Source organism: Desmodus rotundus, chromosome 5, assembly GCF_022682495.2.
Source record: "Desmodus rotundus isolate HL8 chromosome 5, HLdesRot8A.1, whole genome shotgun sequence".
Lineage (NCBI taxonomy): Eukaryota > Metazoa > Chordata > Mammalia > Chiroptera > Phyllostomidae > Desmodus > Desmodus rotundus.
This window is the reverse complement of record NC_071391.1, coordinates 12,632,668-12,657,443: the sequence shown is the minus strand read 5'-3', so window position 1 is coordinate 12,657,443 and position 24,776 is coordinate 12,632,668. Positions and strand designations below refer to the sequence as shown.

Below are 24,776 nucleotides of genomic sequence, written 5' to 3'. Positions count from 1 at the left end.
GAAAATGGACCTTAGGGGTAGGGAATGAGAAAGATGAAGGAAAACTTTTAGAATTCTACTTCATCATCTTCTGTATTATTGATTGAGAAGAGAAAATCCAAAATTGTTTGCATTTATTACCTGTTTCTGTTTGTTGATTTTTAAACCATAACCTATCAGGTATCTTCTACTAGGTATAATCAACTGTGGTTTGGTATTTAAATCTTGCTAATTTTCCACTACAGAACTGGGGCCAAATGGAGATAAAAACTTTTAATTAGCTCTAATAAAAAATTGGAAAAATGCAGCAGGATCTCTTCCACATTACCCTGAACGAAGACAATGAGTCCTCACAACAGGATCAAACTATCTATACAGCCAAGCGGAGGCTGGGCGGCTTGTACAGAGAGCAGAGATGGGCTGGGCTTGCCAAAGGTGGTCTCTGCTTGCCCTGTTTAACAGCTGGAAAGAGTAAGCTACGCAAGAACACAGATCAACACAATTATTGTGGCGAGAGAGTAAAAAAAGGTGGGGGGGAAGTGAGGGTCAATTTCATTTTTCTGTTTTGAGGAAGAAGTAATCCCCAATCAGTAGTAAATACATGACCCAATGAATTCCAGTTTTTCAGAATCTTACTCCTCCACTAAAAGGTGGAGCCAGAAAAGCTAGAGAGAAGTGAAAGGAAGCTTCCTTCCCAGCATTTTTCTAAAAAGGTAAAGTGCTGTCCCTGCTTTTTGCTGAAGAGGGAACAAAAAAAGGAAAATGAAAGATTTCCCCTCTACATCTTTCACCTCTAGATCATGAATTACCAGTTTCTCCATTTTCTGGAGTCTCTCGTCCAGTTTTGCTAGAACTCCGGCTGGTAGATTCTGGACTGGTAGCTCGAACAAACATCTTCCACTTTCCCTTTTTAGACATAAGTCTACGCATTCCATCTTGAGACGCTGGCTGGCTGATATCCGAACATGGACTAGACCCTGACACACTACCATCTCCTTCCTCCAAGGCTCGCAACTCTGCCTACAAAGAACATGAAAATAAAGTTAATTTTAAGAGTGTCATTAACTGTTTATTACATTTAAGTGTCTGTGAGTAGCAAGAACGTGTTCTCCGAATTTAAACCCTTAGAGGACAGCAAGCATTTAATACAATTTTTCCATGAGAACTGAGAATTATGGTCCACATTTAACTGTTACTCAATAAATGCCGACTGATGATTATAGTGAACACATACTGATTTGAAGGTGACAGGTTCTAGAAATCCACTAATAGACAAAATATCCAACAGGTGTACACAACAGATAAAGCTTAACTTAGCTGTTAGTCCCTGGAGAGGAATCAAGGAAATATTACTGTTATAACATCTGTTAAGATTTTGTTTCATTTAAGGAAGTAGATAAAACTATTCCAAGAAATTCAGGGCAGAAAATGAGTAAGAAGCAACTTGTTAATCAGGATAGTTTCCTGTGGACCATCACCTTTTTAAAAGATGGTGCCTTTTCTCCTTTTTAAAAGAAAAGCATATGCAATTATGGTTTCCTCATAATTCTTCTGTGATCTTACAAAGCCCATTTAACTATTAAAACAATACCATGGCTGATAACTGGATGTTGACTTGTACTTTTATATCGCTGGATTATAAAACAAGTTATCACAAGAGTTTGTAATGCTTATTTGTTTAAGAAGCTAAATCAAATATATTTTATTCACTGTTATCTATCCTTAAACCAGAACAATGTCGGTCTTTATTGGTTGTCAACTACCGAAAAAGGATCACCGGGAACAAAAAAAAAATACAACTGCATAGTTCAAAAGCTTAAACATATCTAGACGAAGGGTTAAGAAAAACAAAATCCCAATAACTGTGCTGTAAACTGAGCACAGTATACCCAGAATATGATAGTACTGAGAGAAGAAAACGTGCTTTAAGTAAAATTTCAAAAACTTACTTTTTTCCTTTCCAAAACTAGCTCCAGTTCAAGGGTATCTTGTTCCTCTTCCTCCTCACTTTCTCCAGACTGAACAACACTGCAAAGATCCTCCTGAGAAGGGTCTTCCATACTGTCCAATACAGTCTCCTGTGGCTTTACTATTGTTGCTACTTCTTCTGTTGTACTTGTTTCTTTCACTTCTGAAATTGGCTCTACTTCTTTACAAATTACTTTTCTTCGCCATCTCTCTTCTTCTTCTTTTATTCCCTCAGGCAATAAAGGAGCAAGGAGTGATGCTGCCACCCCTTTCTTTTCTTCCTCATTATTTGAGAGAGCCTGAATTCCTTCATTTACTTCCTATAAAGAATAAAATAATCTCATTTAATTTTCAATTAAATCTCACCTGTATATAATCATGTAGAAAATGACTATTTTTTAGGCACTGAATATCCTGAAAACCCAACTCCCAATAGATTATTATGTTTGTACCATTTTCCTTACATGTGTACAATGGAAACACTGCTACTTTAGGAAGGCAGTCTGACCTAGAACCTAATTATGGGTGGAACTCAAAACATCCTTCCCCAACTCCCTCTGTCAAAAGACAGATAAGTATGATGCACAGGCAGATTTAAATAAGATCAGCCCTGACTGCTGTGGCTCAGTTAGTTGGGCATTGTCCTGCACAGTGAAAGGTCTCTGGTTCCACTCCTGGCTATGGCACATGCCTGGGTTGTGGGTCTGGTCCCCAGTGGAAGGGCATGCGAGTGGCAACCGAATGATACTTCCTCTCTTTCCCCCTCCCTTCCCTTCTCTCTAAAAATAAATAAAAACTTTTTAAAAGGCATGTGCCCTGACCAGGAGTTGAACCACGAACTTTCACTTTGCAGGCTGACACTCAACCCACTGAGATACACAGCCAGGGCTAAATATAAACAAAATCTTAAATTAAATACAAAAGTAAATAAATAAGACCAAAGTTTTATCAGCTCAGCAGGTTAGAGTGTTGTCTCGACAGGACAAGGTTATGTGTTCAATCCCTGGTCAGGGCACATACAAAAAGCAACCAATGAATGTAAAAAAAAAAAATTAAGTGAAACAACAAATCAATGTTTTTTTTTCCTTTCTCTTCCTCTATAAAATCAATAAATTAAAAAAAAAGTTTCACAGGTTCAACACACAACTGTTGATAAATCTTCACCTTCCTCTTCTGTATGATGAGATAACCTCACCTTTATTCTGTGAAGGTGACTTGGAGGAAAGTGAAATATTTCTAAAATGCAATATATGATTATTATTGAAGTATCTATTTCCTCTACTGGGATAATTATTTTACCTCCCGCCTGGAATTATAAAGATGAAATTATTCTAAAACCACTTTTTTGATACAACCACACACTCCATCATTTAAAAGTTCAAGATAATTAAAATATTTACAACCGTGAGAATGGCTATTATCCAAGTCAACAAATAGCAGGTATTGGCGAGGATGTGAAGGGAACCCTTGTGCACTGCTGGTAGGCAGCAAAGTGGTGCAGCCACTGTGGAAAATAACGTGGAGGTTTGTCAAAAAATTACAACTGAACTACCAGCAACCCTGGTTCTGGGCGTCTATCTGAAGAAAATGGAAATAAAATTTGAAAAGATATATGTGCTCCTATGTTCACTGCTGCCTTAGTTACAGTAACAAAAAGGAAGGAAATCTTGCCACTTGTGACAACATAGATAGCTAAATGAAGTAAGTCAAACAGAGAAAAACAAATACTGTAATATTTCACTTGTTTAAAATTTTAAAAAAATGAGCAAACAGACTCATACATACAGAAAACACATGGATGGCTGTGGGGGTACAGAAGGCTGATGGAGAGTAAGAGATTCACAGTTCAATTATAAGTAAGTCACAGGAATATAAGGTACATCATAAGAAATACAGCCAATAATATCATAACAACTTTGTATGATGACAGATTTTTAACAGACTTATTGTGGTGACCACACTATAAGGTGTTTAACTGCTGAATCTCTACGTTGAACAGCTGAAACTAACATAATATTGCACAGGCAACTATACTTATGTGGAATCCCCAAATAAAAGTACTCTGAAGCGGAGAAGGGGACCTGAAGCTCTCTCTGCCTACTTGGCTGCTTCCACAGCCTTTCCAATGACCCAAGGAGTCTCTTAGGTACCCTAAAGCTCCAAAAGAACCACTGAACTTGTCAAACTGCTATAAATGCCATATAATAAACAGAAACGTATTAAGTAAAACTTTCAGAAATGAATCTTATTCTATTTCACATCTGTGCTATAAAATAATAGAAGGTTTATTATATACCTCTGCCAGAGTAACATCCAAATTCTTCAGATTTAAAAATAAGCAAATGAGGTAAGTTGTAATACTGACCTTTTTAACTTCTCGCTTGGCTACGACTGGTCCACTTTTACTACTGGAAACAGAAATATTTTTCTCCTTATTATACACGTCTGTATTTACCGCAAAACTAGTTTCAGCACCTGTCATAGAACTTAAAAAAAAAGAAGAGCTTACCAAGAAAAATAGAAGACAAATATTATCATTAAAAAATAAAGAATCTGATCTCCTCCTAGGTAATTTCAAGTCTATTCCTACCTGGGCTGGTAATGTTGTAATCCTTGTACCTGGGTGGCAAGATACTGGGGTAACTCCCAAGTCACTTCATTCGTTTGTGTGTTCCAGTAATAATAGCATCCTGTGTTCTCATCCCAGACTTCTTGCCAATCTCCCATCTCAATTCCAACTAGAAGAAAATAGAACAAATTTTAAGCACGAATTCCTCCATAGTTCTGACCTTATAGCCCAAGTCATCTCTTAAGCTGTAACAATCTAACACAGGGTTTCTCAACCTCAGCAATGTTAAGTTAAATCGGGCAGAACAGTTCTTGGTGGTGGGGCAGGGCAGGGGTGGGGGCAGTCTTATGTAAAGTTGAGCAACATCCTGGCCTCTACCCACTAGATGCAGCAACAGTCCTCCACCCCCTGGTGTGACAACCAAAATTGTCTCTAGACATTGTCAAATGTCCCCTGAGGGGAAACCACCCCCCCATCACCTTTGCGTACTTTTTTTTAAAAAAGGAAAAGCAGTTTGATAGTACAAAACTTACTTTGAACCCCCCAAACTTTTTATTTTTTTATTTTTATTTTTTAAATTTTTATTTATTTACTTTTAGAGAGGGGAAGGGAGAAAGAAAGGGAGAGAAACATCAATGTGTGGTTGCTTATCACATGGCCCCCACTGGGGGACCTGGCCCGCAACCCAGGCATGTGCCCTGATCAAGAATTGAATTGGCGACCCTTTGATTTGTAGCCTGTGCTCAATCTACTGAGCTACACCAGCCAGGGCCCAAAAAACTTTTTAAAATAATGGCTTCGATCATTCACTTGGCACAAGCTATTACTGGTTAAAGGGGCAAGCAATTATCTTTCAAACAATAAAAATATTTCCTAGTAATTCTCAGAGGCAACACTCCTACTTATTATCTTCCCAAATACTGTATTTTTAAAAGGCAGAATCAGCCCTGGCTAGTGTGGCTCAGTTAATTGGAGTGTTGTCCTATATCCAGCATGTCCTGGGCTTCAATTCCCAGTCAGGGTACATACCTAAGCTTGCAGGTTCAGTTTCCCAGTTGGGGTGTATATGAGAGGCAACCAATTTGATGTTTCTCTCCCTCTCCCTTTCCTGCTCTCTAAAAATCAATAAGCATGTGCTCGGGTGAGGATTTTTAAATAATAACAAAAAAATAATAGAAAGGCAGAATCCCACAGTCTGGAGCTAAAGCATGTGAGCATTCATCCTTGGAAATCTCAATGCCTAGAACGGCTTTAAGGACTGCACTTTAGATTTCTTTAAAAACCAAAGGATCAAGCTTACCTCCTGCCAGTGAACACTGAGTGTCATACTGCCACCCTGATGTCTGGGTTGAATCTGTTCCATTTGAAGTAGTGGAAGAAAGGGAAGATGCTGCTGACTCCTTTGGCTCTGGGCGAGGTGGAGTTGGAGGTGGAGCAGAAGCTCCTACAGGAGCTGCAGGCTGAGGAGCTGTTATTGCATCAATCTCCTTTAGAAAGAAAATAGTAACAAATCCATTAATCACATCAAAACCAGAAAATTGAGAAAATGGCAATCACTTAAAAAAAAAACAAAACCCTACATGTTCGGTTCCTAGCTTCTCAAATCTAAATCCTTATCTTCCAATTACACAAGTCCCCCCAAACCTTTCTATTCTCCATTTTTCTCTCTTACAACCTTGACAAAAAGAAGACAGAGAGAGATGGGGAGGAACTAAAGAAGAGGGGTGAAGGGGGGGAAGGGAGAGTGAGACACAGATTGACAAGTAGGCTAGCCAATTGAGATCTAGGTTCCAAAGTGGCTTCAATATCTTAAAAACCCACGCAAAAGTGCTACTAACCGCTAGAAAGTTGGCCAATGTACTATCAATATCAGCTGACTGATTTCCATTCGCCTCTTTAGACTGTGCTGGTTTTTCTGAAACATCACTCTCTTCATCATCACTATCAGCATATGCACCAAGTAAGCATAAACCTCCTAGAAACAAAAAGGTAAACAGTAATAACAATGCTGACATGTACTAGGTAATATCCAAGAAAAAATATAACATGGTTCTTTAACTAAACAGTTTACATTTACTTTACTTACAGATTAGAGCAACCCTCAAAATAAACAATCAATGAATTACCAGAGCTATAAATTACATTATGTACTTAGAGCTAATAAAATCAGTCTGCATAGCTACTTGACACTCTACTCAAAATACAGACTCAATCACTCAGCCTTATATTCTGTCAAAATAGCATACAGTATATCCCGATTTTAGCATTTGTTAATTTATGTATTTGTCTCAAACAAGTAAACCAGTTAGGGTTTAGCAGACGACAACAGATTTTCAAAACTAAAAACAAAGTTCTTTAAAAAAAAATTTTTATGGAGAGAGAAAAAAACATCAATGTATTGTTTCACTTATTGATGCATTCATTGGTTGATTCTTGTATATGCTCCGAGTGGGGAATGAACCCACAACCTTGTTGTATCAGGATGACATGTGTAAACGTCATCCTGATAGAAAGCATATTTATGAATGCAGAAATAAGTGGAATAATAACAGGTACATAAAGTGTTTAATCCCAGCCAGACTTTTCAGCTTTATTAGTAACTAAATTTCCCAGCGTCTGGCATTTCTATGTTCTCAATAAATATTTGGTAAACATCGTATTTACCAAAAGCAGAATCTAGTTTTCTTTGTCTTAATTTTGTAAGTGAATTCCTGGGTTAATGTAAAAATAAACATAACTGCTTCATATCATACAAGAGTTCACATTCAATTCTTTAGTCGCATAAATGTTTTAACACACAGGTTAAATATTTTACACTAAATATTAATTTCTAAAATACTACTTTAAACTGATTAAAATGATCTGAAATAGGCATTTGACAGTGTTACCAAATATTTTATTTCTCATGGTTCTGGGACACGTCAACTTTCCTAGCCTTGTAAAGGGTAGGGCTATAAAAGGAGACATTTCTGTATAGACAGTCTGCAAGTTAGCACTTGGCACTAATGGTTTTTTGAGGAAAGGAGGAAGATGGAAAATCTGTATTTTTACATAACAATACTTCTCAGTTTAGAGACATTCATAGATCTAATCACCCAAATCACTGTCCTTAATGCTATATATACCCTTTGGTAAAAGATTCCAACCAGGTGAGTTGTGTGGGATTTTAATTACAAAATTCCTAAAGTAGAGGTAATTCCCCATGTTCACCAAGGCTCCACCAATTTCTTTTTTTAAAAGATTTTACTTATTTTTAGAGAGGAGAAACAAGGGAGAGAGGGAAATATAAGAGGTATGAGAGAAACATCAATTGGCTGCCTCGAACACGCCCCCAACTGGGGACCTGGCCCACAACCCAGGCACGCGCCCTGACCAGGAACCAGCACCCTTCTGGTTTAGGGGACAGTGCCCAACCCACTGAGCCACACCAGTCAGGGCTCCACCCATTTCTTTTTTCTTTACCTCAGAGTTTTCTATGGCACACATCAAACCTCTTTTAAGCTCCTAATAACATAACTCAGTATTTGGGGGAAGAAGCATACTTAATATTGTTAGAGACACCCTACATTAAATTGATTCAGTAGTTTTCTTTTCAAACTTTTTTCACTGATTTGCGAGAGAGAGGGAGGAAGAGACAGAGGGAGAGAAGGAGGGCGGGGTGGGGGGGGGGAGATGGAAACATCGCTTTGTTGTTCCACTTATTTATGCACTCATCGGTTGTTTCTTGTTTGTGCCTTGACTGGGAAAGGATCGAACCCAAAAGAACCTACCACTTTGTCGTTTGGGGACAATGCTCTAACCAATGAACCAGCTGGCCATGGCAATTCAATATTTCTTAATAACAATCTGGTAACATGTATCAAGAACTACTTCAGGTATGCTTTAATTAGATAACCTCATCTTTCAGAATACAACCCCAAGAAATAAAAAAATTTTTTTTTGCACAAAGTTTCTAGCAGCCTTAATTAAATAACTGCTGTGAACAACTCAAATGCTCTCAAATAGGGGACTGGCAAAGCTACTACAACACGGTATCAGATACAGTATTACTTTATGATTAGTTAGATCATGATAGGATTACATGAAATAATGCTAAGGGGACAATAAGTAATGCTAAAGGTATAAAAACAAGATAAAAGCAAGTCATGTAATGTATGTAAGTTCTAATCACACCTTTGAAAATTTAATCCATACACTGATAAAAACTGGAATAAACTTAGAACACTGAAAAATGTTCACAATATTCTGCAGAATTGCTTAATCTTAGAAAAATAGAAGTCTCATAGGACCATGTCCCAGGCTACTGCTGAGATGTGAAACCAGAGGAAGCAGAGCCATTCTTTGGAGCCACAGTCCTTAGCAGCATTTTTTTTTTTGATGACCTCAATATGCTTACCTTTAATGCCTGGTGCCACACAACCTGCAAATCAACTATGTATCAGGCAGTGATTTCTTAGATTATATACCTTACTTTACTGATAAGCTTCAAACAGCAATTATGTCTTATACTTCTGGTAACTCTATTATAATTTCCTCATACTGTCATCTGAACAGTAGTTTCTAACCCTTTGGTCACAGAAACGTAATAATCAAGATGAATAAAGCTATGAAGTCCCTCACAGAAACACAGACATGAATGTGAAATTCAGGGGGTCCACAGACCTCTGACACTCCTCTGCGGAACCACGCTACGTACCCGTTTGTGGGATATGCTGAATGCTGGCTGACTGCCGCAGGAGCCTACTGATGTAACCTAGCGGAGCTTATTCCGAAGTGTTCCGCAACTGCACATGCATATACTTTTTAAAACTGTTTCTTAGGACGAAGTATTAGATGTGCTTGCTCTACTATATTATAAAAGCATATATTAGTAACTTAAAATTTCTATTTCATTTTGGTGGAAAGAAATCTGATGTTTATAATGATAAAGGTAAAATTCGAAAACCATTTCAAGAAAAAGACATAGTCAACTCTTGAGTGCCTACTCTATTATACTAAGCCATTCAAATGAAGTAAAATATATGTAGTGTAAAAACAGAAAATAATATTTTCTAGTTTGAATATTTCTCTCACAACGAAGTTTTAGCTTTTCTAACCCACACTGGGTTTTGTTCTTTCTTTTTTAAAGCTTGTATTTATTTCTAGAGAGGGGGGGAAAAAGATGGAGAAAGGGAAAAGAAACAATGATGTGTGAGAGAAACACTGATCAGTTGCCTTTCAGGGGCCCCCAGCTGGGGCCCTGGCGTGTGTGCTGACCAGGACTGAACCTGTAACCTTTAGGTCCACAGGTGAGTGCTGAATCCCCTGAGCCACACCAACCAGGGCTCTTTTTTTTTTTTTTTTTTGGTTAGTGGCAAATGGGAGGAGGAACAAAAGAGTATATATTATTACAGGTGTCATTAGGTAAAAAAAGTATACCAAATTTAAGGGTTACTGGGTTGGCCAAAAAGTTCATTTAGTTTTTTTCTATATGATGGTTGTAGTTTTGCTTAGCTATCTATAACTTCATTCGAAAACAATTAAAAAAAAGAAATCATCGAAATTGGTGAGTTTTTATGCAGCTACTTTAATACTGAAGTTGGAAGAAAATACAATTTTTGGTGTGTTATTATTTTAAAAGTAAAAATGCAACTGAAATGCAAAAAAAGATTTGTTCCGTGCGTGGAGAAGGTGCTGTGAGTGACAGAATGTGTCAAAAGTGGTTCTTGGTACTATTGACATTTTGGCCAAATAAATCTTTGCTGTGGGGCTGTCTTATGCATTAGAAGATGTTTAGCAGCAATCCTGTCCTCTACCCACTAGAAGCCAATAGCAGGAGATAGGTGACATACTCAAATTATCCAAATCAATAGTTATTTGTGAAAATGAAAAATGTGTCTTATTTTACAGAAAAAAACGTAACTTTTTGGCCAACCCAATATTACCAATTACGGAATAGTAAGTATCAAAACACATTTTAACCTTTCAAGATACATGTCTTATACATTTGGCACTTGCTCTGTGCAAAACTATATAAATCGTTCAACGTAATCACCCAAATAACACTTAGGGCTGTCAGATCCACTTTATAGGTGAATGAGGTCCTGAGGTCTTAGAATGAACGCGGGAGTGAAGATCTGAACCCATGTTTGTTTACAAAACCACTGCTGCAAATACTGTATCCCTTAATGCAGGAGGGTCAAACTCATTTTCACCGGGGACCACGATCGGCCTGGCAGTTGCCTTCAAAGGGCCGAATGTAATTTCAACTCCTTAACAGTTAACAAGTAGTTTCCTAAAATTATTTCAGCCCTTTGAAGGCAACAGCGAGGCCAATGTGGCCCCTGGTGAAAATGAGTTTGAGACCCCTGCCTTCATGCTTAAGAGCACTTTTCGGCTCCACTAACATTTACCAGGTACCAATCAAAGCAATATGTTAGAAAAGAAATAGAAAAGAGACAGACAGTACCTGAGCTAGAGGGAGAAGCCAGACCACTCACTACAAAATGGCATTGGAAGAAAAAGTAGTGCAGAGGAATCTGGGTAGAGGTTATTCAGCAACACATTTTACACTGGCTGAATTGTACATATGCAACAAACTCTCACAGAGAGATTTAAAATTTCCACTTTGCCATGCCAGGTAGCTCAGCTGATTTGAGAGTACCCCCCTATCCACCAAGGTTGCAGTCCCATCCCTGGTCAGGGTACGCACAGGAATCAACCAATGACTGCGTAAATAAGTGGCACAATGAATTGATGTTTCTCTTTCTCTCTTCCCCTTCCTCTCTCTCTAAAATCAATCAATAAAACAAATAAATAAAAATTTAAAAAATTAAAAAATTCAATTTCTACTTTTATGGGAGAAATATAAATTAGCCAACACTGAAGCAGTTAACAAAACACTCCATAAATAAAACCAATTTGATCCTAAAGAAAGATATTGTAGAAAAAATGTAAAACGTTATACCTGTTGCTTTAACAGCTGTAGGCCTGGCGGTCATGACTGGTTTCGGAGGGTTCTGAACAACTCGGGGAGCCTCCGCCACCACTTCCTGTTCATCTGGATTGAGAGAACGAACAAAACTACCGTCAGACAATGGACAGAGAAACACTACAGGCGACTAAAACCATCTTTGATTTGACCTTTCGAGTCTAGATCTCACTTTTTAAAAGACAGTTTATAATCCATCACTGACCAAAATAATTGGGAGATAAGCAAAACTAGAACCTTCTACTGACTTTAACATTAAGCATTATAGCTCTGACTGGCGTGGCTCAGCTAACTGTGGGTCATCAGGCAAAGCCAAAGGTCACGGGTTGAAATCCGCCTCAGGGCACATGCCTGGGTTGGGGGGTTGGGTCTCTGGTGGGGGTGAGAAAACTGATCCAGGTTTCTCTCCCTCCCTTCTTTCTCTCTCTAAAAGTAAGTGAAATTTTCAAAAAATAAATCTGAACATTATAAATAAAAACTGCATCTGAAATAACCACACACACTAAATGTTCCCCAGGCTACCACCAGGCTGTGCTTGCAGCCTTTACAGCAAGCACAGCTATAGCACTTTCTTTTGCAAAAGCTACCCAACCTGATTTTTTAACACCTGAAATGATCACAGATTCTCCTGCGTCTACTCCCTGGATTAGCACTGTCGAGTTACCTTTTTTTTTTTTTTAATTAAAAAAGTTTTTTTCTGTTGTAGTTTACATTCAACATTATTTTGTGTTAGTGCACAGCATGGTGGTTAGACAATCATATTACTCTTAATCCAAGTACCAGTCCAGGAAAAAACACACAAGTATTGTACTTGGGAACCCCAAAACCGCACTTCTTCAAAAAATTTTGGGGATACCTGCCAATTTGGGGGCTACCGAAGCTTCGGATGGCATATATCGTAAAAAAAAGCCTTGCTCACTCCTGAAGGGTCTCTCTAGGTTTCAACAAAAACGAAGGGAAAAGCAGATGACGTGTAAAAAAGAGCCAGGTCCCACAGTCACCAAGCCGTGGATTGTAAACGCGAACCCCACGTCGACCCCGTAAGTTATCCAAAACCGAGTGCGGACATTAACGAGGCTCGGCGTGCCAGGCCAACCCCTGCGCCAGAGATGGCGCCTCTGGGACCCGCGCGCACGGCTCCGCGGCCCCTTCCGTCGCCTTGAGGCCTGCAGCCGTCCTCCCCTCAGGCCCCACGCAGCAGGCCTCGGATGCGGACACCGCCCGCCCGGGTTCTTCCTCCTCCCAGGGCCCTGCCCAAGAGACTAGGCCGTAAGCCCCGAGCTGGAGTTTCGGACGCCCCACCTAGAGGCCGGGGCCCCTCGCGCACCCTTACCTTCCGAAGGCGAGTCTTCTGGGGCGGCCGCGGCAGTCACCGCGGTCGGCGGCGGCGCCGCCGAGGCTGGCTGGCTTGGTGTCGCCGCCGGGGCTGGCTGGCTGGGCGTCGCCGCTGTCGAGTCCGGCTCGGTGTCGAGTTCCGGCTCCGGGTCCCTGCTAGGCGTGCTGCTCCGGGGACCCGGCGGAGAGAGCTGCAGGATAGGCCTACGGCCGGGTACCGCCCGGGACTTCTTCCCCATCGCGAGCCCAAGCGCGAGCTGCTCGCGTCAGGAAGCCGAGAAGGGCGGTGCTCGGCGCGCCGCTGCGTAATCAATATTCATACACGGTGACACCGCCTCCTGCAAGGGTCCGATTTTTAACGGCGGAGCACGCGCGCACGCGCGCAAGCGCCTTGGACCCTGCAGGTCCTTCTGGCTCCTCCCTCTCTCTGTGGGAGAAGGGCGGACTTTATCCATAACGCTAACCGATTGGCTATTTTGGCCCATTGAAGGAGCCGGTAGCCAATGGAAAGGAACAAAAGAGAGTCAAGCCAATAGTAGGAAGGCCCTGAGTTTAGATTTCCCTAGCACCTCGGGCTCCGCCCATGCGTCTTTTGCAGTCTTTTCTCTACCCCCTCGTCCTCCATGTTGTACCTGTTTTCTTCTTACTGTTAGTCGTCATTTGTCTTCTAGGAGGATGTGCTGGCTTTTCCCCAACTTTCTCCCTCATTATTGTGGATTAATTTGGATATAGCATTGAACAGTAAATATAATAGTGGGTCTTTTACGCGTTTGTGAATATTTTTCTTAGAGCACAAAGATATCTCATTGTGTTGTCAGCTGGAAAAAAAATCACTAGAAATTATACTGTATAGGAGGTAGAAGCCTAAATTGTGGCGGTAGGACACAGGAGCCTTCCCAATCTGGCCCACTGGCAGCCTCAACCTGCTTGACGTCGCTTCCTTTAGCATTCCCCCTACCTCCGCCGCCTTTCTGGAGCCAGATGCTTGCAACACCATCTCACCTTCAATCCTTCACAGTCTGGAATAACCACCACACCACATGCGATTTTTTTTTATTCCTCAACACCCAGTGCAGGCATTAACTAGCCCTAGCACTTAACATTTATATATACTGTTAATGCTCGTTTACCCCTTCTAAACTGAGCTTATGAAGAAATCCAGTGGTATACATTTTTATACTCCTGGCTGCTCAGTTCTTACTAAGTAACATTCATCCAGAATTTATTATATGTCAGGCACTGTCTAAGCGCTTTACACGTAGAATTGCATTTAATTCTCACAACCTTATGGGGGAGACATCATTATCCCCTACTTATGGAAGAATCCTCAAATTGACCCATTAGTCACTCATGACAACATCAGTGAACATAGTAAAAGAGGACATATTTTGTGAAATCTTTCTTGTGCTTCTGTGTATGTATGGTAGGTCAAAAGATACTTCTTGCTGCACTGGAAGCCACAGGTTTATAACAGTAGGAGGACAAGGACTCTCAATATATTATGTAAAGATGGTATTTTGTTTTAAAAATGTATTGAATTTAGAGAGACAGAAACATCAATTTGTTGTTCCAATGCAATTTATTTATGCATTCATTAGTTGCTTCTTGTATGTGCCCTGATCAGAGATCACACCGGCAACTTGAGGTATCAGGATGATGCTCTAACCCAGGGATCCCTCCCCGCAACCTGGCATGTTAGGAACCCAGCAGCACAGCAGGTGAGCAGTGGGCCAGGGATCTTTACCTGCATTGCTGCCTGAGCTCTGCCTCCCGTCTCCACTACCTCCACCCCCTCAGTCAGTGGAAAAATTGTCTTCCAGGAAACAGATTCCTAGTGCCCAAAAGGTTGTGGAATGCTGTTCTAACCAACTGAATGATCCAGTGGGTTTTTTTTTTTTTTAAATACGGAACACTCCATGAATCTGCCTGTCTTCCTTGTATAGGGGCCAGGCTAATCTTCTCTATATTGTTCCAATTTTAGTATATGTGCCACCAAGGACAGCACTAAATATGGTGTTGATAGTATAAAAATTAAAGGCTTATGAAAATTCAAGGAGCATTTGAGGTCGTGCTCCCCAGCATGTATCATCAGTTTGGCTCAAGTAAATGCATAAAAATTCTCTGAAACAAACAAACAAACAAACAACTCAAGAAAGGCCAAAGGGCATACAAGGAAATAGTATACAGCTTGTTTCCTTAAAAGATAAATTTTAATATACAGAATAAAATGCAAGATTTTATTTTTCACTTTCCCCAAATTTGTGGGTATGAATGCTTTTAAATTTGGCCAGGAAAGTTTACATTATTAGATTAACGGTATGTTCAAGTCCAGCTTGATTATCATAAATCAGAGGCTAACAGAATTTACTTTGAAAATGTTATTATTTTTTAAAAGATTTTATTTATTTCTACAGAGAGGAGAAGGGAAGGAGAAAGAGGGAGAGAAACTTCAATGTGTGATTGCCTCTCGTGCACCCCCTACTGGGGACCTGGCCAGCAACACAGGCATGTGCTGTGACTGGGAATTGAACCAGAGACCCTTTGGTTTGCAGGCCAGCGCTCAATCTACTGAGCTACACCAGCCAAGGCAAAAAATTGTTACTTTTATAGACGATGGATTTCTGATTTTTTTCTTAGCTAAGTGTTTAACTTTAGCTTCAGAACCAGATTTAAAATAAGTTATCTTCTTTGACACCTGTCTTTTTTTTAGGCTTAATTTAGGCAAGTTATTTAATACTTTATTGAAGATCATACAAAAACTCCACAATAAATAATGGAAAGAGTACGTAAAATCATTAGCCTCTGCAATAAAGAAAATACATGTCAATTCTGGACCAAAATAATTCCATTGAAATACAAAACGTGGAAGGGAAGAATGAAAGGATTTCCAGTGATTGTGTTCGGCGGTCAGCTACTACCAACCAACCACCATCACCCATTGTGGAAAGTGAAGGTGGGTTTTAATTTGCAGATAAAGAACGTCTTCGGTCGTTTAAAAAAATATAAACTCTAAAAAAGCTTGTGAATCATATACAAAAGCAGCTATTTGAGACCAAGTTTGAAACCAGAAACTGTGTGTTAGCACCGCCGGCAAGCACAGGTCCTGTGACTCATCTGCCCTTCTCCTCTTGCGCAGAATGCAGACTCAAATGTTGTACACCTCATTTACAGGTATAAAAATCAGCCTGGAGCACAGGGTTCCTGTAGAGTAAAGTCTTAAGCCCAAAGAGGCACCAAGCGATTACAAAGGCTGGGCAACCATCTGGATCACAAATTCCGACGATACAATAAATCCCGGGTTGCCTTATCAACTTTTTGCTGGTAGTCCTCCAATTTGTCGAGTATTTTCTGGGACAGCTGTAAGAAGAAAATCATTACAGAGTATGTCAGTACTGAAAAAGACTGAGCTTATTAGTCACTTTGACTTCTCCAGCCAGATACCCCCTAATAAAGATGTTAGCCACTCTGCTTCATTTAATCATTATTCACTATAGGAGCGTGCTTTGTGACATTACTGATAAAACTGCACTTCTCTTACATATAATTCTCCAATCCTGTTTGCCTAATGAATTTTCTAAATATGCAAATCACAGTAGTATTTTCAAGAAAAGCATCACCAGCTCTCTTCCTAGAACCAGAGGGGTTATATCTGATTTAACAAATCACTTTATGCAAGGATTGGGGCAGCAGGTTAAGGGCAACACATGACTTCTGCCCCTCCCTCACTCCTTGAGAACTGGAGAGCCAGCTGTCAGGTGTGACCGCTAGGGCAGGCGCACAGCGAGGGAAGGACTCACCGCAAGGTTGTGACTGTTGGCACTGTTCTCTCCCAGCACTTGGAGAAGCTGATCAATCGAAGAGTATGGGAGCCATACCATTGGAGCAGTTGCGGACAGTGGAAACTGAAAGGAAAAGTATCTTTTGAAGAAAATCAGAAAAGTGGATAGCTCCTTTCACAGGCACTGATAACATAAAATGCTTATTTTTTTTCATAATGAGAAACTGTAAGTATGCGTGTGTACACACACACACACACACACACACAATTGAACCCCCCTTCTCTTTTTCAACTGGGGAATGTATCCTTTTCTCAATTAAATAAAATTATTTTTCAGTTTTTTTCAAATTTTTCTTTAAATATTTTAGTTATTTATTTTTAGAGAGCGGGGAAGGGAGGGAGAAAGAGAGGGAGAGAAACATCAATGTGTGGTTGCCTCTCAAGCACCCCCTATGGGGACCTGGCCTGCAAACCCAGGCATGTACCCTAACTGGGAATCGAACCAGTGATCCTTTGGTTTGCAGGCCAGTGCTCAATCCACGGAGCCACACTAGCCAGGGCTAAATCAAATGCATTTTTAAATTCATGTCATCTCTTATCTTAAAGAAACCCTAAGGCTTCTAAGTTTATCATATTAAACACATTCAATAAAACTTCTCTAAATTTTCAAGGAATGATACTATTTCCAGTCTGAAATTTAGATTCAAATTCTCTGGGGGGGGGGGGGGGATTTTGGAAAAGGAAAGTTTAACTTTCAAATTTCTCAATACATTCCTGAGAGTTTAGGAGCTTGGCTCTGTAGTCAACTAAACCGGAATTTTAGACGTGGCTCTTCTATCTACGTACCATCCATGTGAGCTTTGGCAACTTCAAGTTAACTTCAAATTATCTCTGAGCCCTTTTCCTTAATCAACGGTTTAAAAAAAGGGAGAAGGGATTAAAACAATCCCTTATAGGCTGCTGTAAGGATTAAACGAGAAAACACTGGTAGAGATGCAGCATAGTCTTCAGCACACACAAACAACTATTTTGTTCTTATTTACCTCCTTCCTCCAAATACCAACTAAAGCCACATCCCTTTGATGGAGAAAAAGAAAATACATTCCCATTGTAAAAACAGGGAATTGAAGATTCTTAGAGTGCCAGTCCCTAATCTTGTAGAAAACAAGTTGTATAACTACTAACAGTAAATGTTAAATCCACTATTCTATAGTTCATTTATTTTCGGATCCTGGTTTTACCTAGTGTGATAATACAGTATTAAATGAAATGTGTGTACACGCCCACCTCAATTCCAAAGTACTGGTGTCCTTTTCCCAGAACAGCATCCACATATTCTGAAACCAAATCCACAGCTTCTTCCAAAAGGTCATAGTTTAAGTACAGACGGAGCAACTCAGCGGCATCAACCTTCTGTAAAGAGTCAGTGATTATGAACATCTGCCTGATTTCATCTTACACAGGCAAAGACCAAAGGATACTGAGTGTCTGATTCCCTGGCATTTATACTTGTCAATATGAATAAATGAGCACCTTGGTTTAAGGTTTGGATTCCCAACAGCCTAGTTACCCTCTCTAACCTTGTGAGGCCCTATGAATGAAGTAGTCTTCCTCCCCTGTTTTGTGATGTAAGATACATTTTAATTCTTTCCTACCGAATTGTGCTTTCTGCATTCTGATTGGATCACAACCAATCTTAGCTGCCTTCTCTACTTTCTAACTTAAAAAAAAAAGGATCCATTTTCCTGACTTTAAGCTTTACATTTTCTCTTTCCCTCTCCTTCCAAGGTATTTCAGATACCTTCAGGAGCTTGTTAAAATATACATCCTGGTTTGTAGCTCCAGATAATTTGGTTCTGTAAGTCTGAGATGGGGCCCAGGAATCTATATTTTGAAGAAGTCCACTACCCAAATAATTCTGATGCAGATTGTCCAAAAACCCAATTTTGACAAAAACCAAAAGAAACACTGCTGCAGTAATTTGAAAACTACTCCACCAAATCCTGTGAATTCTCTGAGTAGTGAACAATAAATACTGTGTCGTGCACAGGAGTCATGGTTCAAAGTATCCACTCATTGTTCGGTGAGCAGACGCGCAGGCATTAGCATTAACTTAATTACTAAGCTGCAGAACTTTAATCACTCAGTATGTCATGTGGAATTGAAATTGTTTTTAGCTAGTACTGAGAAGCTGCCCAAAGTATGTAAGTCAGTATATTTCCATAAATTATTACGCTTTTTAAAATCATCTGAAGTTATTCAGAATGATAAAGATCAGCTTCTTACTCTCTCCAAGTGAAGACACCCTTACCTTATAACTGTTTATAAGCCAGTTAGGCAGAGGGACTCCATGAGACAAGAGCTTGTTGATTACACAATGGTGGTATAAGTTATTCTGGACTTTGTACCTTTCTAGGTACGTAGATAACAGTCGCCATGCTTCATCTGTAGCACTTGATAAAAGCAGAAAGGACTACTAAGTTCCAGATTCTTAACAGCTATCTATAGTACCATTCAAAGAATGTACTTACAAGGGAAAAAATCTTTAGAAGTTCACAAGTGAATTAGTAATATTGCTACAAGGCACTTAATATTATTAGGGCCAAGTGACTTCAGGGTAGTAGTAGAAACTAGATGACTTGAATTTTTCATTTCCCTTTCCAATAACCACGTATTTACTTGACTATGCACTTCACTTAACTTCTTTGTTTCAAATTTCTAAAATAAGAATAATGGCTTAGATTACTGTTGCCAAACCTGATCAAGCACTATAGTCATACAGAAGTTCTGATTTAGAAGGTTAGGGCATTATCTCATAATCTGTATTTTAATAGTGGTTCTGGTATGCTAATTTAGGAGTTAAAAGACTTCCAAATTGTGAAATGCTCCAACTGTAAAGCAGTAGGCTGCATAATACAAATTGTAAGTGCGTTTCAAGGAAGGGGAGTTTACTGAGGGTTAGGGCTGTCAGAGAAGGATTGGGGGAAACTGAGGTTAACTGGGTGCCCTAGGGAAGCAGGAGAAACACTAGGGCTATACCTGGATTCCTTCGTGGTGATGACGGATGAGAGCTGATTTGCTGCTAGCCAGGCCCAGGCTTCTGCTTGTGCAGCCTCTCCACCAAACTGCAACTTGATGCATCTGCAATGCAAATGGTCCACACACACAAAAACTAACTTGCTGAAAAGCACCACCTTATTTTGTTACGACAGCTGGAGATAAGACAACTTGAGCTCTAGTCTATTGCTGAATTCACTACCGGGATATTGGCTCTTCTCTCTTCTCACGGCCACATAACTGAATGACCCACCAGGCCATCAACAAGTGTTAAGAGATAATTTACTTTCAAGAGAAAACTGATGTTGAAAAATTCTGGAAGTTAATATTTTCAATCTACAAACTACTTGACTAATATTTAGGTATAAGGTAACTTCAATAAGGAGGGTTTTTTTTTGATTGATTGACTTATTTTAGTTATTTTATTGTTTAATTACAGTTGTCTGCAGTACTTTTTAATAAGGCTTTCAGGGGCCAATAGCTGTCCTAGAGGACTAAAGAGGACACATGATCTGCCTCAAATGGACACTATTCTGAACCCAGGTTGTGGGAATGAGGGTCCAGGAAAGCCAAATCTTCTCAGGAGGAATATAAATCAATATTTAAAAAAAAAAATCACAATCAACTAAAAGAAATAAAAAAAAGAACAAACCCTTTGTGTGGACTAAACTAAAACACTGGCTTATAGGTTACTGGCTTGTGTGACCCCTGCTTCAAACTAAGCAACAGCATTTTTGCATTAGAAAATTAACACTATAAAGACAATGGCGAACATACTTGAAAGCGAGTCCTTCAAAGACTGGCGTTAAGGGAAGCTTAAACGTCTGACAGAGCGATATGGCGGTGTCGAAAAGGCCGGCTTGAACCAGGAGAGTGACCATCTCCTCTGCTGACGAGCTTCCTGTGGAAACAGAAAAGCACCACTTAGTGCGACCAGAGGTATACGCAAATGGGCCCCCAAACTGTTTGTTGAGAGTATCTCAGAAGGACAGCATGCTTTATAACCCTCTAGCGTGGCCCTCCAGTGTGCTGCTGGAACTGACAGACTGCTGCGTCCCCACCTGCAACGGCGACTGCCGACGGCTCATGCTGAGCCAGCGCCAGGCGAACACGAGCCAGGATGCACTCTTTCTCTAGGTCTTCCAGGTCCAGGATTTCGATCTGCCGATTTGCTGTCAGCCAAAGACAAACAATTTCATTCTCCAAATGCAAAAGACGTACCTATAGACTATCTCAACCTGTCGATTGCCACTAAATATTATGTAGCTGTTCATTTAATTTCCACGGTGAGAAAGCAGGTGGCTCCATAAAAGCTAACTTAAAGCAGCACCCTGCTTCAAACGTACAACTGAGTCAAATCGAAGCAGTACTTGAATCATAGCGGCAGTGGCGCTGTAAGCACCAGCGGCTTGGTGCTTACAAGGTGTTTTATGGATCATTCATTTAAATCTTAGAACCATAAAGAACTGTTATCTGTTATATGTATCAGTAAGAAAGGAACATTCCCAAAACGAGAGAGGCAGAATTAAAGCCAGGCGTCCAGCCCTGGAGCCCGGGCTCTCTAAGGAAGGGCATCATGCCTCCTTGGTAGTGTCAAAGGAGCCTGATAAAACAAAAGTTTGCCACTAAGCTGATTTAAATACAAGAAACGAAACACACTTTTTAAGCACTTTCATTTCTCATACAGCCATACAAAGTTTTCGAAGTGCCACCAACCTTTAGCAGATTAGTATATTGAAAATACACTAAGAAAAGGGAACTTTACAAGAGTTCTACAATGTAACTACTATATATATAAAATACATAGTTATACTACAATATTACTATACTACAATGTAAGCACATTAAAATATGTAAAAGTAATACTCTCATACAACAACAGAATCACTGTCCAGAGAAGAACCGGTGCGACCCGTCTCACCTGGGGCGGCGGTGCACTCTCCATCATGGTTCCTCTTAGGGGACGCGCCAGGGCGGTCATACTGAAACGACAAAGTCACTTAACTGTGAAAAATCACTATTTTAATTTGCACTCAGAGCTTTCCTGCTTAAACTCTCGCAACAGAAATTATTTAAGTAGCACAAGTCTTCTTACAAAGGTACTGTAACTTTCAGACAAGGAAAGGGAACGTCTGCCAAGGTGGCTCGTTTAGCTCTAACACGTTACTGAGTCCAACGGTGTGGATTTCTGATCTCCGTATAAACCCCGACTTTCCTTGGTTGCAGATATACTCTCCACTCAGAATTCTGGGAAACAGCCTACTAAACGTAGGAACTATACAATATAGGTAGCTGAGCACATGTGACTACATCGGCATGACAAAAAATACTCAAAGTTTACATTCTTTAAAATAGTCACTGTAGATTGAATTAACAAAAATGAATGAAATAATAGCAGCTACTACCATTTATTGAGCACTTTTTGTGGGCCGGGCACTGTTACAGTTCTAAGCAATCTGTACATGAATTATCTCAATTTAATACCCTAACAGTTCTATAAGGTAGATATTAATATTATCATCTCTATTTTATGCAAGAGAATAACTGGACAGCAAAAGACTGATTTGCCTGAAGTTAGTCAGGTCTCTCGAACTCCAAACCTGCTCTGTAATACTTCTTCCTATAATGATTCTGAGCTTGGGAACTAAACAGGTAGTAATATATGCCAACTGAACTGCTGCAAAAATAGATTAAATTCACAAATATCCCAAGAGAAATTTTAAATGACACAAAAGAAGATAAGATCATAGTTCTGAAAGGACCAAACCAAATAAATAAAATGATCCCTAAGTTCCAAGACGAAAAGTTCTCATACCACTGCACCAGATGCTGGTTGCACAATCCATGCGTATTCCGGGCGAATAAGTCGTAAACAGTTAATAGCAGCCAGATAGCAGTTGCCTTGCTTCTCCAGTCCCCGGAGAGTCCGAACCTCTCTGCCAAGACGCATTCCATACTCAAACATCACTGTGCCGGCTGTGAGGCAATAATAAATTAGACAGCAGAATTTTCAAAATGGGTTTCTTTAGAGAGACACAGAATTTGCTTTACTTATCAAATATTAAAATTAAAACAAAACTGAATTTAACTTAGCAACACACACACACACACAAAATCACGTGTTGGTGAGGATGTAGAAAAATGGGAACCCTTGTGCAGTGCTGGTGGGAGTGTAAACTGGGGGTGCAGCCACTAGGGAGAACAATATGGCAGTCTCCAACAATTAAAAACATAATCACCTTACAACCCAGCAATTCCACTTTTGAAAATATACTCCCCAAAATTGAAAGCAAAGTCTGAAGAGAAATCTGTCCACCCTTGTTCATTATGTACAATAGACAAAAATGGAAGCAATTCAAGTATCCATTGATGGATAAATAAAATGTGACATATACATATGATATGATATCATTCAATCTTAAAAAAAAAACCCCAAAATTCTGACATGATACAACATGGATGAACCTTGAAGACATCACATACACTAAGCGAAACCAGCCAGTCACAAAAAGAAAAATAATGTATGATTCTAACAGCGACCTTCAGAGACAGAAGGGAGAATCGTGGCGGTTGTCCAGGGCTGGGGGACGAGGGGATGGGGACCTGTTTAAGGGACACAGAGTTCCAGTTTTGCAAGATGAGAAAACCTTGGCAGATGAGCTGCACAATCATGTGAATGTACTCAGTACTACTGAGCTGCACACTTAAAAATGGACAACATGGTAAATATTGTATGTATTTTACCACACGTAAAAAAAATTGGTTTCTTAATGCTAATGACTTGTTTAGGAAAGTACAATGTTAATTATTTCAAGTAATAAATTATCAACTTATGTTTTAATACAAGATTAAAAGATATGGGAAATTGTTTAATGAGTACAGAGTTTCTGTTTTGCAAGACTGAAAAGAGGTCTGAAGACTGGTTACACAGCGATGTGGATGCACTCAGCGTGACCGGCACTTAAAAATGGTCAACACTGTACAGTTCGTGTGTACTTTGCCACAATTAAAAAAAAGCTCCCCCCAACAATCATGTAAAATGTTATTTCTGACTATTAGATCCTGTATTCCCAAACAGGGCAGAAGACTCACTTAGGGAGCTTGTCTCAGCCAAATGGTCACCTATCTCCACCCAGGATTCTGAGACCAAGAAATGTTTGGATGCTCTGTTTAAGAACACGGACTCTTATTTTTTAACCATACTTTGGTTACACAGGTTGATTAAATATTGAATAATACATTTTTCTGAGACAGCACTGGACTCCAGAAACCAAAGAACATTAAAAAATTTTCTTTCAGTTTTTGAATGAAACTATTTTTCATTCTAACAAATTAAAATTTTTTTTTAATTTATTGATTTTAGAGAAAGAGGGGAGCATTGATTTGTTGTTTCACTTGTTTATGCATTTACTGGTTGACTCTTATATATGCCCTGACTGGTACTAAACCTGCAACCTTGGTGTATCGGGACAATGCTCTAATCAACTGAGCTACCTGGCCGGGGCCCAAAAATATTTGTGAGTGCCCGTAATATGTAGGACATTTTGTTAGAAAACAGCCTTGCTCTAGGAAGACCTAAACATTTATCTGGTTAAACTAGTTTTAATCAGGTTGACTAAGGGATGTTATTATTGTGAAAGCAAGCAACGGGAGATCTTCAACCCTTCCTGGATGATTCAAGAAAATAAAAGAAGATGCAAAGATGTTTTTATGCTAAAAGAGACAGATTCATGGATAGGGAGAGTGTTTTGATGGTTGCCAGATGGGAGGGGGAATGAGGGAAGGGGTGAAGAGGTGAGGGGATTAAGGAGTACAAATAGGTAGTTACAGAATATCATGGGGATATAATATAGAAAATAGATAATATATTGTACTATATAATATAGTATAATATAATATAGTACAATATAATATAGTACAATATTATATATTGTACTGTATGTAGTATATATTATACTATACTATATAATATTTTATAGTACTATATAATATAGTACAATATAGGAAATGGCATAGCCAAAGAACTTATAAGCATGACCCACGAACATGAAGAATGGTGGGGGCATTGCCTGAGGGAGTGGGGGGGTGCTGGGTGGAGAGGGGGAAAGGGGGAAAAATTG

The 24,776-nt window shown here is 39.6% G+C and overlaps 2 protein-coding genes and 1 non-coding gene across 3 annotated transcripts in view; all 3 read right to left on the bottom strand.

Annotated features, from left to right (window-relative positions):
• Nucleotides 1-13,118, bottom strand: part of FNBP4 (formin binding protein 4) — a 32,992-nt gene extending 19,874 nt beyond the window's left edge. The window contains exons 1-8 of the mRNA XM_053924345.2: nucleotides 12,820-13,118; nucleotides 11,463-11,555; nucleotides 6,355-6,491; nucleotides 5,817-6,003; nucleotides 4,538-4,685; nucleotides 4,313-4,433; nucleotides 1,929-2,267; nucleotides 789-999 (exon numbers count right to left, since the gene is read on the bottom strand). Of these exons, the coding sequence (XP_053780320.1) occupies nucleotides 789-999; nucleotides 1,929-2,267; nucleotides 4,313-4,433; nucleotides 4,538-4,685; nucleotides 5,817-6,003; nucleotides 6,355-6,491; nucleotides 11,463-11,555; nucleotides 12,820-13,060 (1,477 nt within the window). The 5' untranslated portion in view covers nucleotides 13,061-13,118. The remainder of the gene's footprint in view (nucleotides 1-788; nucleotides 1,000-1,928; nucleotides 2,268-4,312; nucleotides 4,434-4,537; nucleotides 4,686-5,816; nucleotides 6,004-6,354; nucleotides 6,492-11,462; nucleotides 11,556-12,819) is intronic.
• Nucleotides 13,119-14,370: 1,252 nt separating this feature from the next.
• Nucleotides 14,371-24,776, bottom strand: part of NUP160 (nucleoporin 160) — a 40,518-nt gene continuing 30,112 nt past the window's right edge. Inside the window, exons 28-36 of the mRNA XM_024558649.4 lie at nucleotides 22,472-22,632; nucleotides 21,578-21,638; nucleotides 20,718-20,828; nucleotides 20,434-20,557; nucleotides 19,639-19,740; nucleotides 18,911-19,052; nucleotides 17,887-18,012; nucleotides 16,619-16,723; nucleotides 14,371-16,178 (exon numbers count right to left, since the gene is read on the bottom strand). Coding sequence (XP_024414417.3) covers nucleotides 16,089-16,178; nucleotides 16,619-16,723; nucleotides 17,887-18,012; nucleotides 18,911-19,052; nucleotides 19,639-19,740; nucleotides 20,434-20,557; nucleotides 20,718-20,828; nucleotides 21,578-21,638; nucleotides 22,472-22,632 — 1,022 coding nt within the window. The 3' untranslated portion in view covers nucleotides 14,371-16,088. The remainder of the gene's footprint in view (nucleotides 16,179-16,618; nucleotides 16,724-17,886; nucleotides 18,013-18,910; nucleotides 19,053-19,638; nucleotides 19,741-20,433; nucleotides 20,558-20,717; nucleotides 20,829-21,577; nucleotides 21,639-22,471; nucleotides 22,633-24,776) is intronic.
• Nucleotides 14,720-14,826, bottom strand: LOC112303498 (U6 spliceosomal RNA). The gene has a single exon (XR_002974649.1). It is a non-coding gene; the product is annotated as a U6 spliceosomal RNA (small nuclear RNA).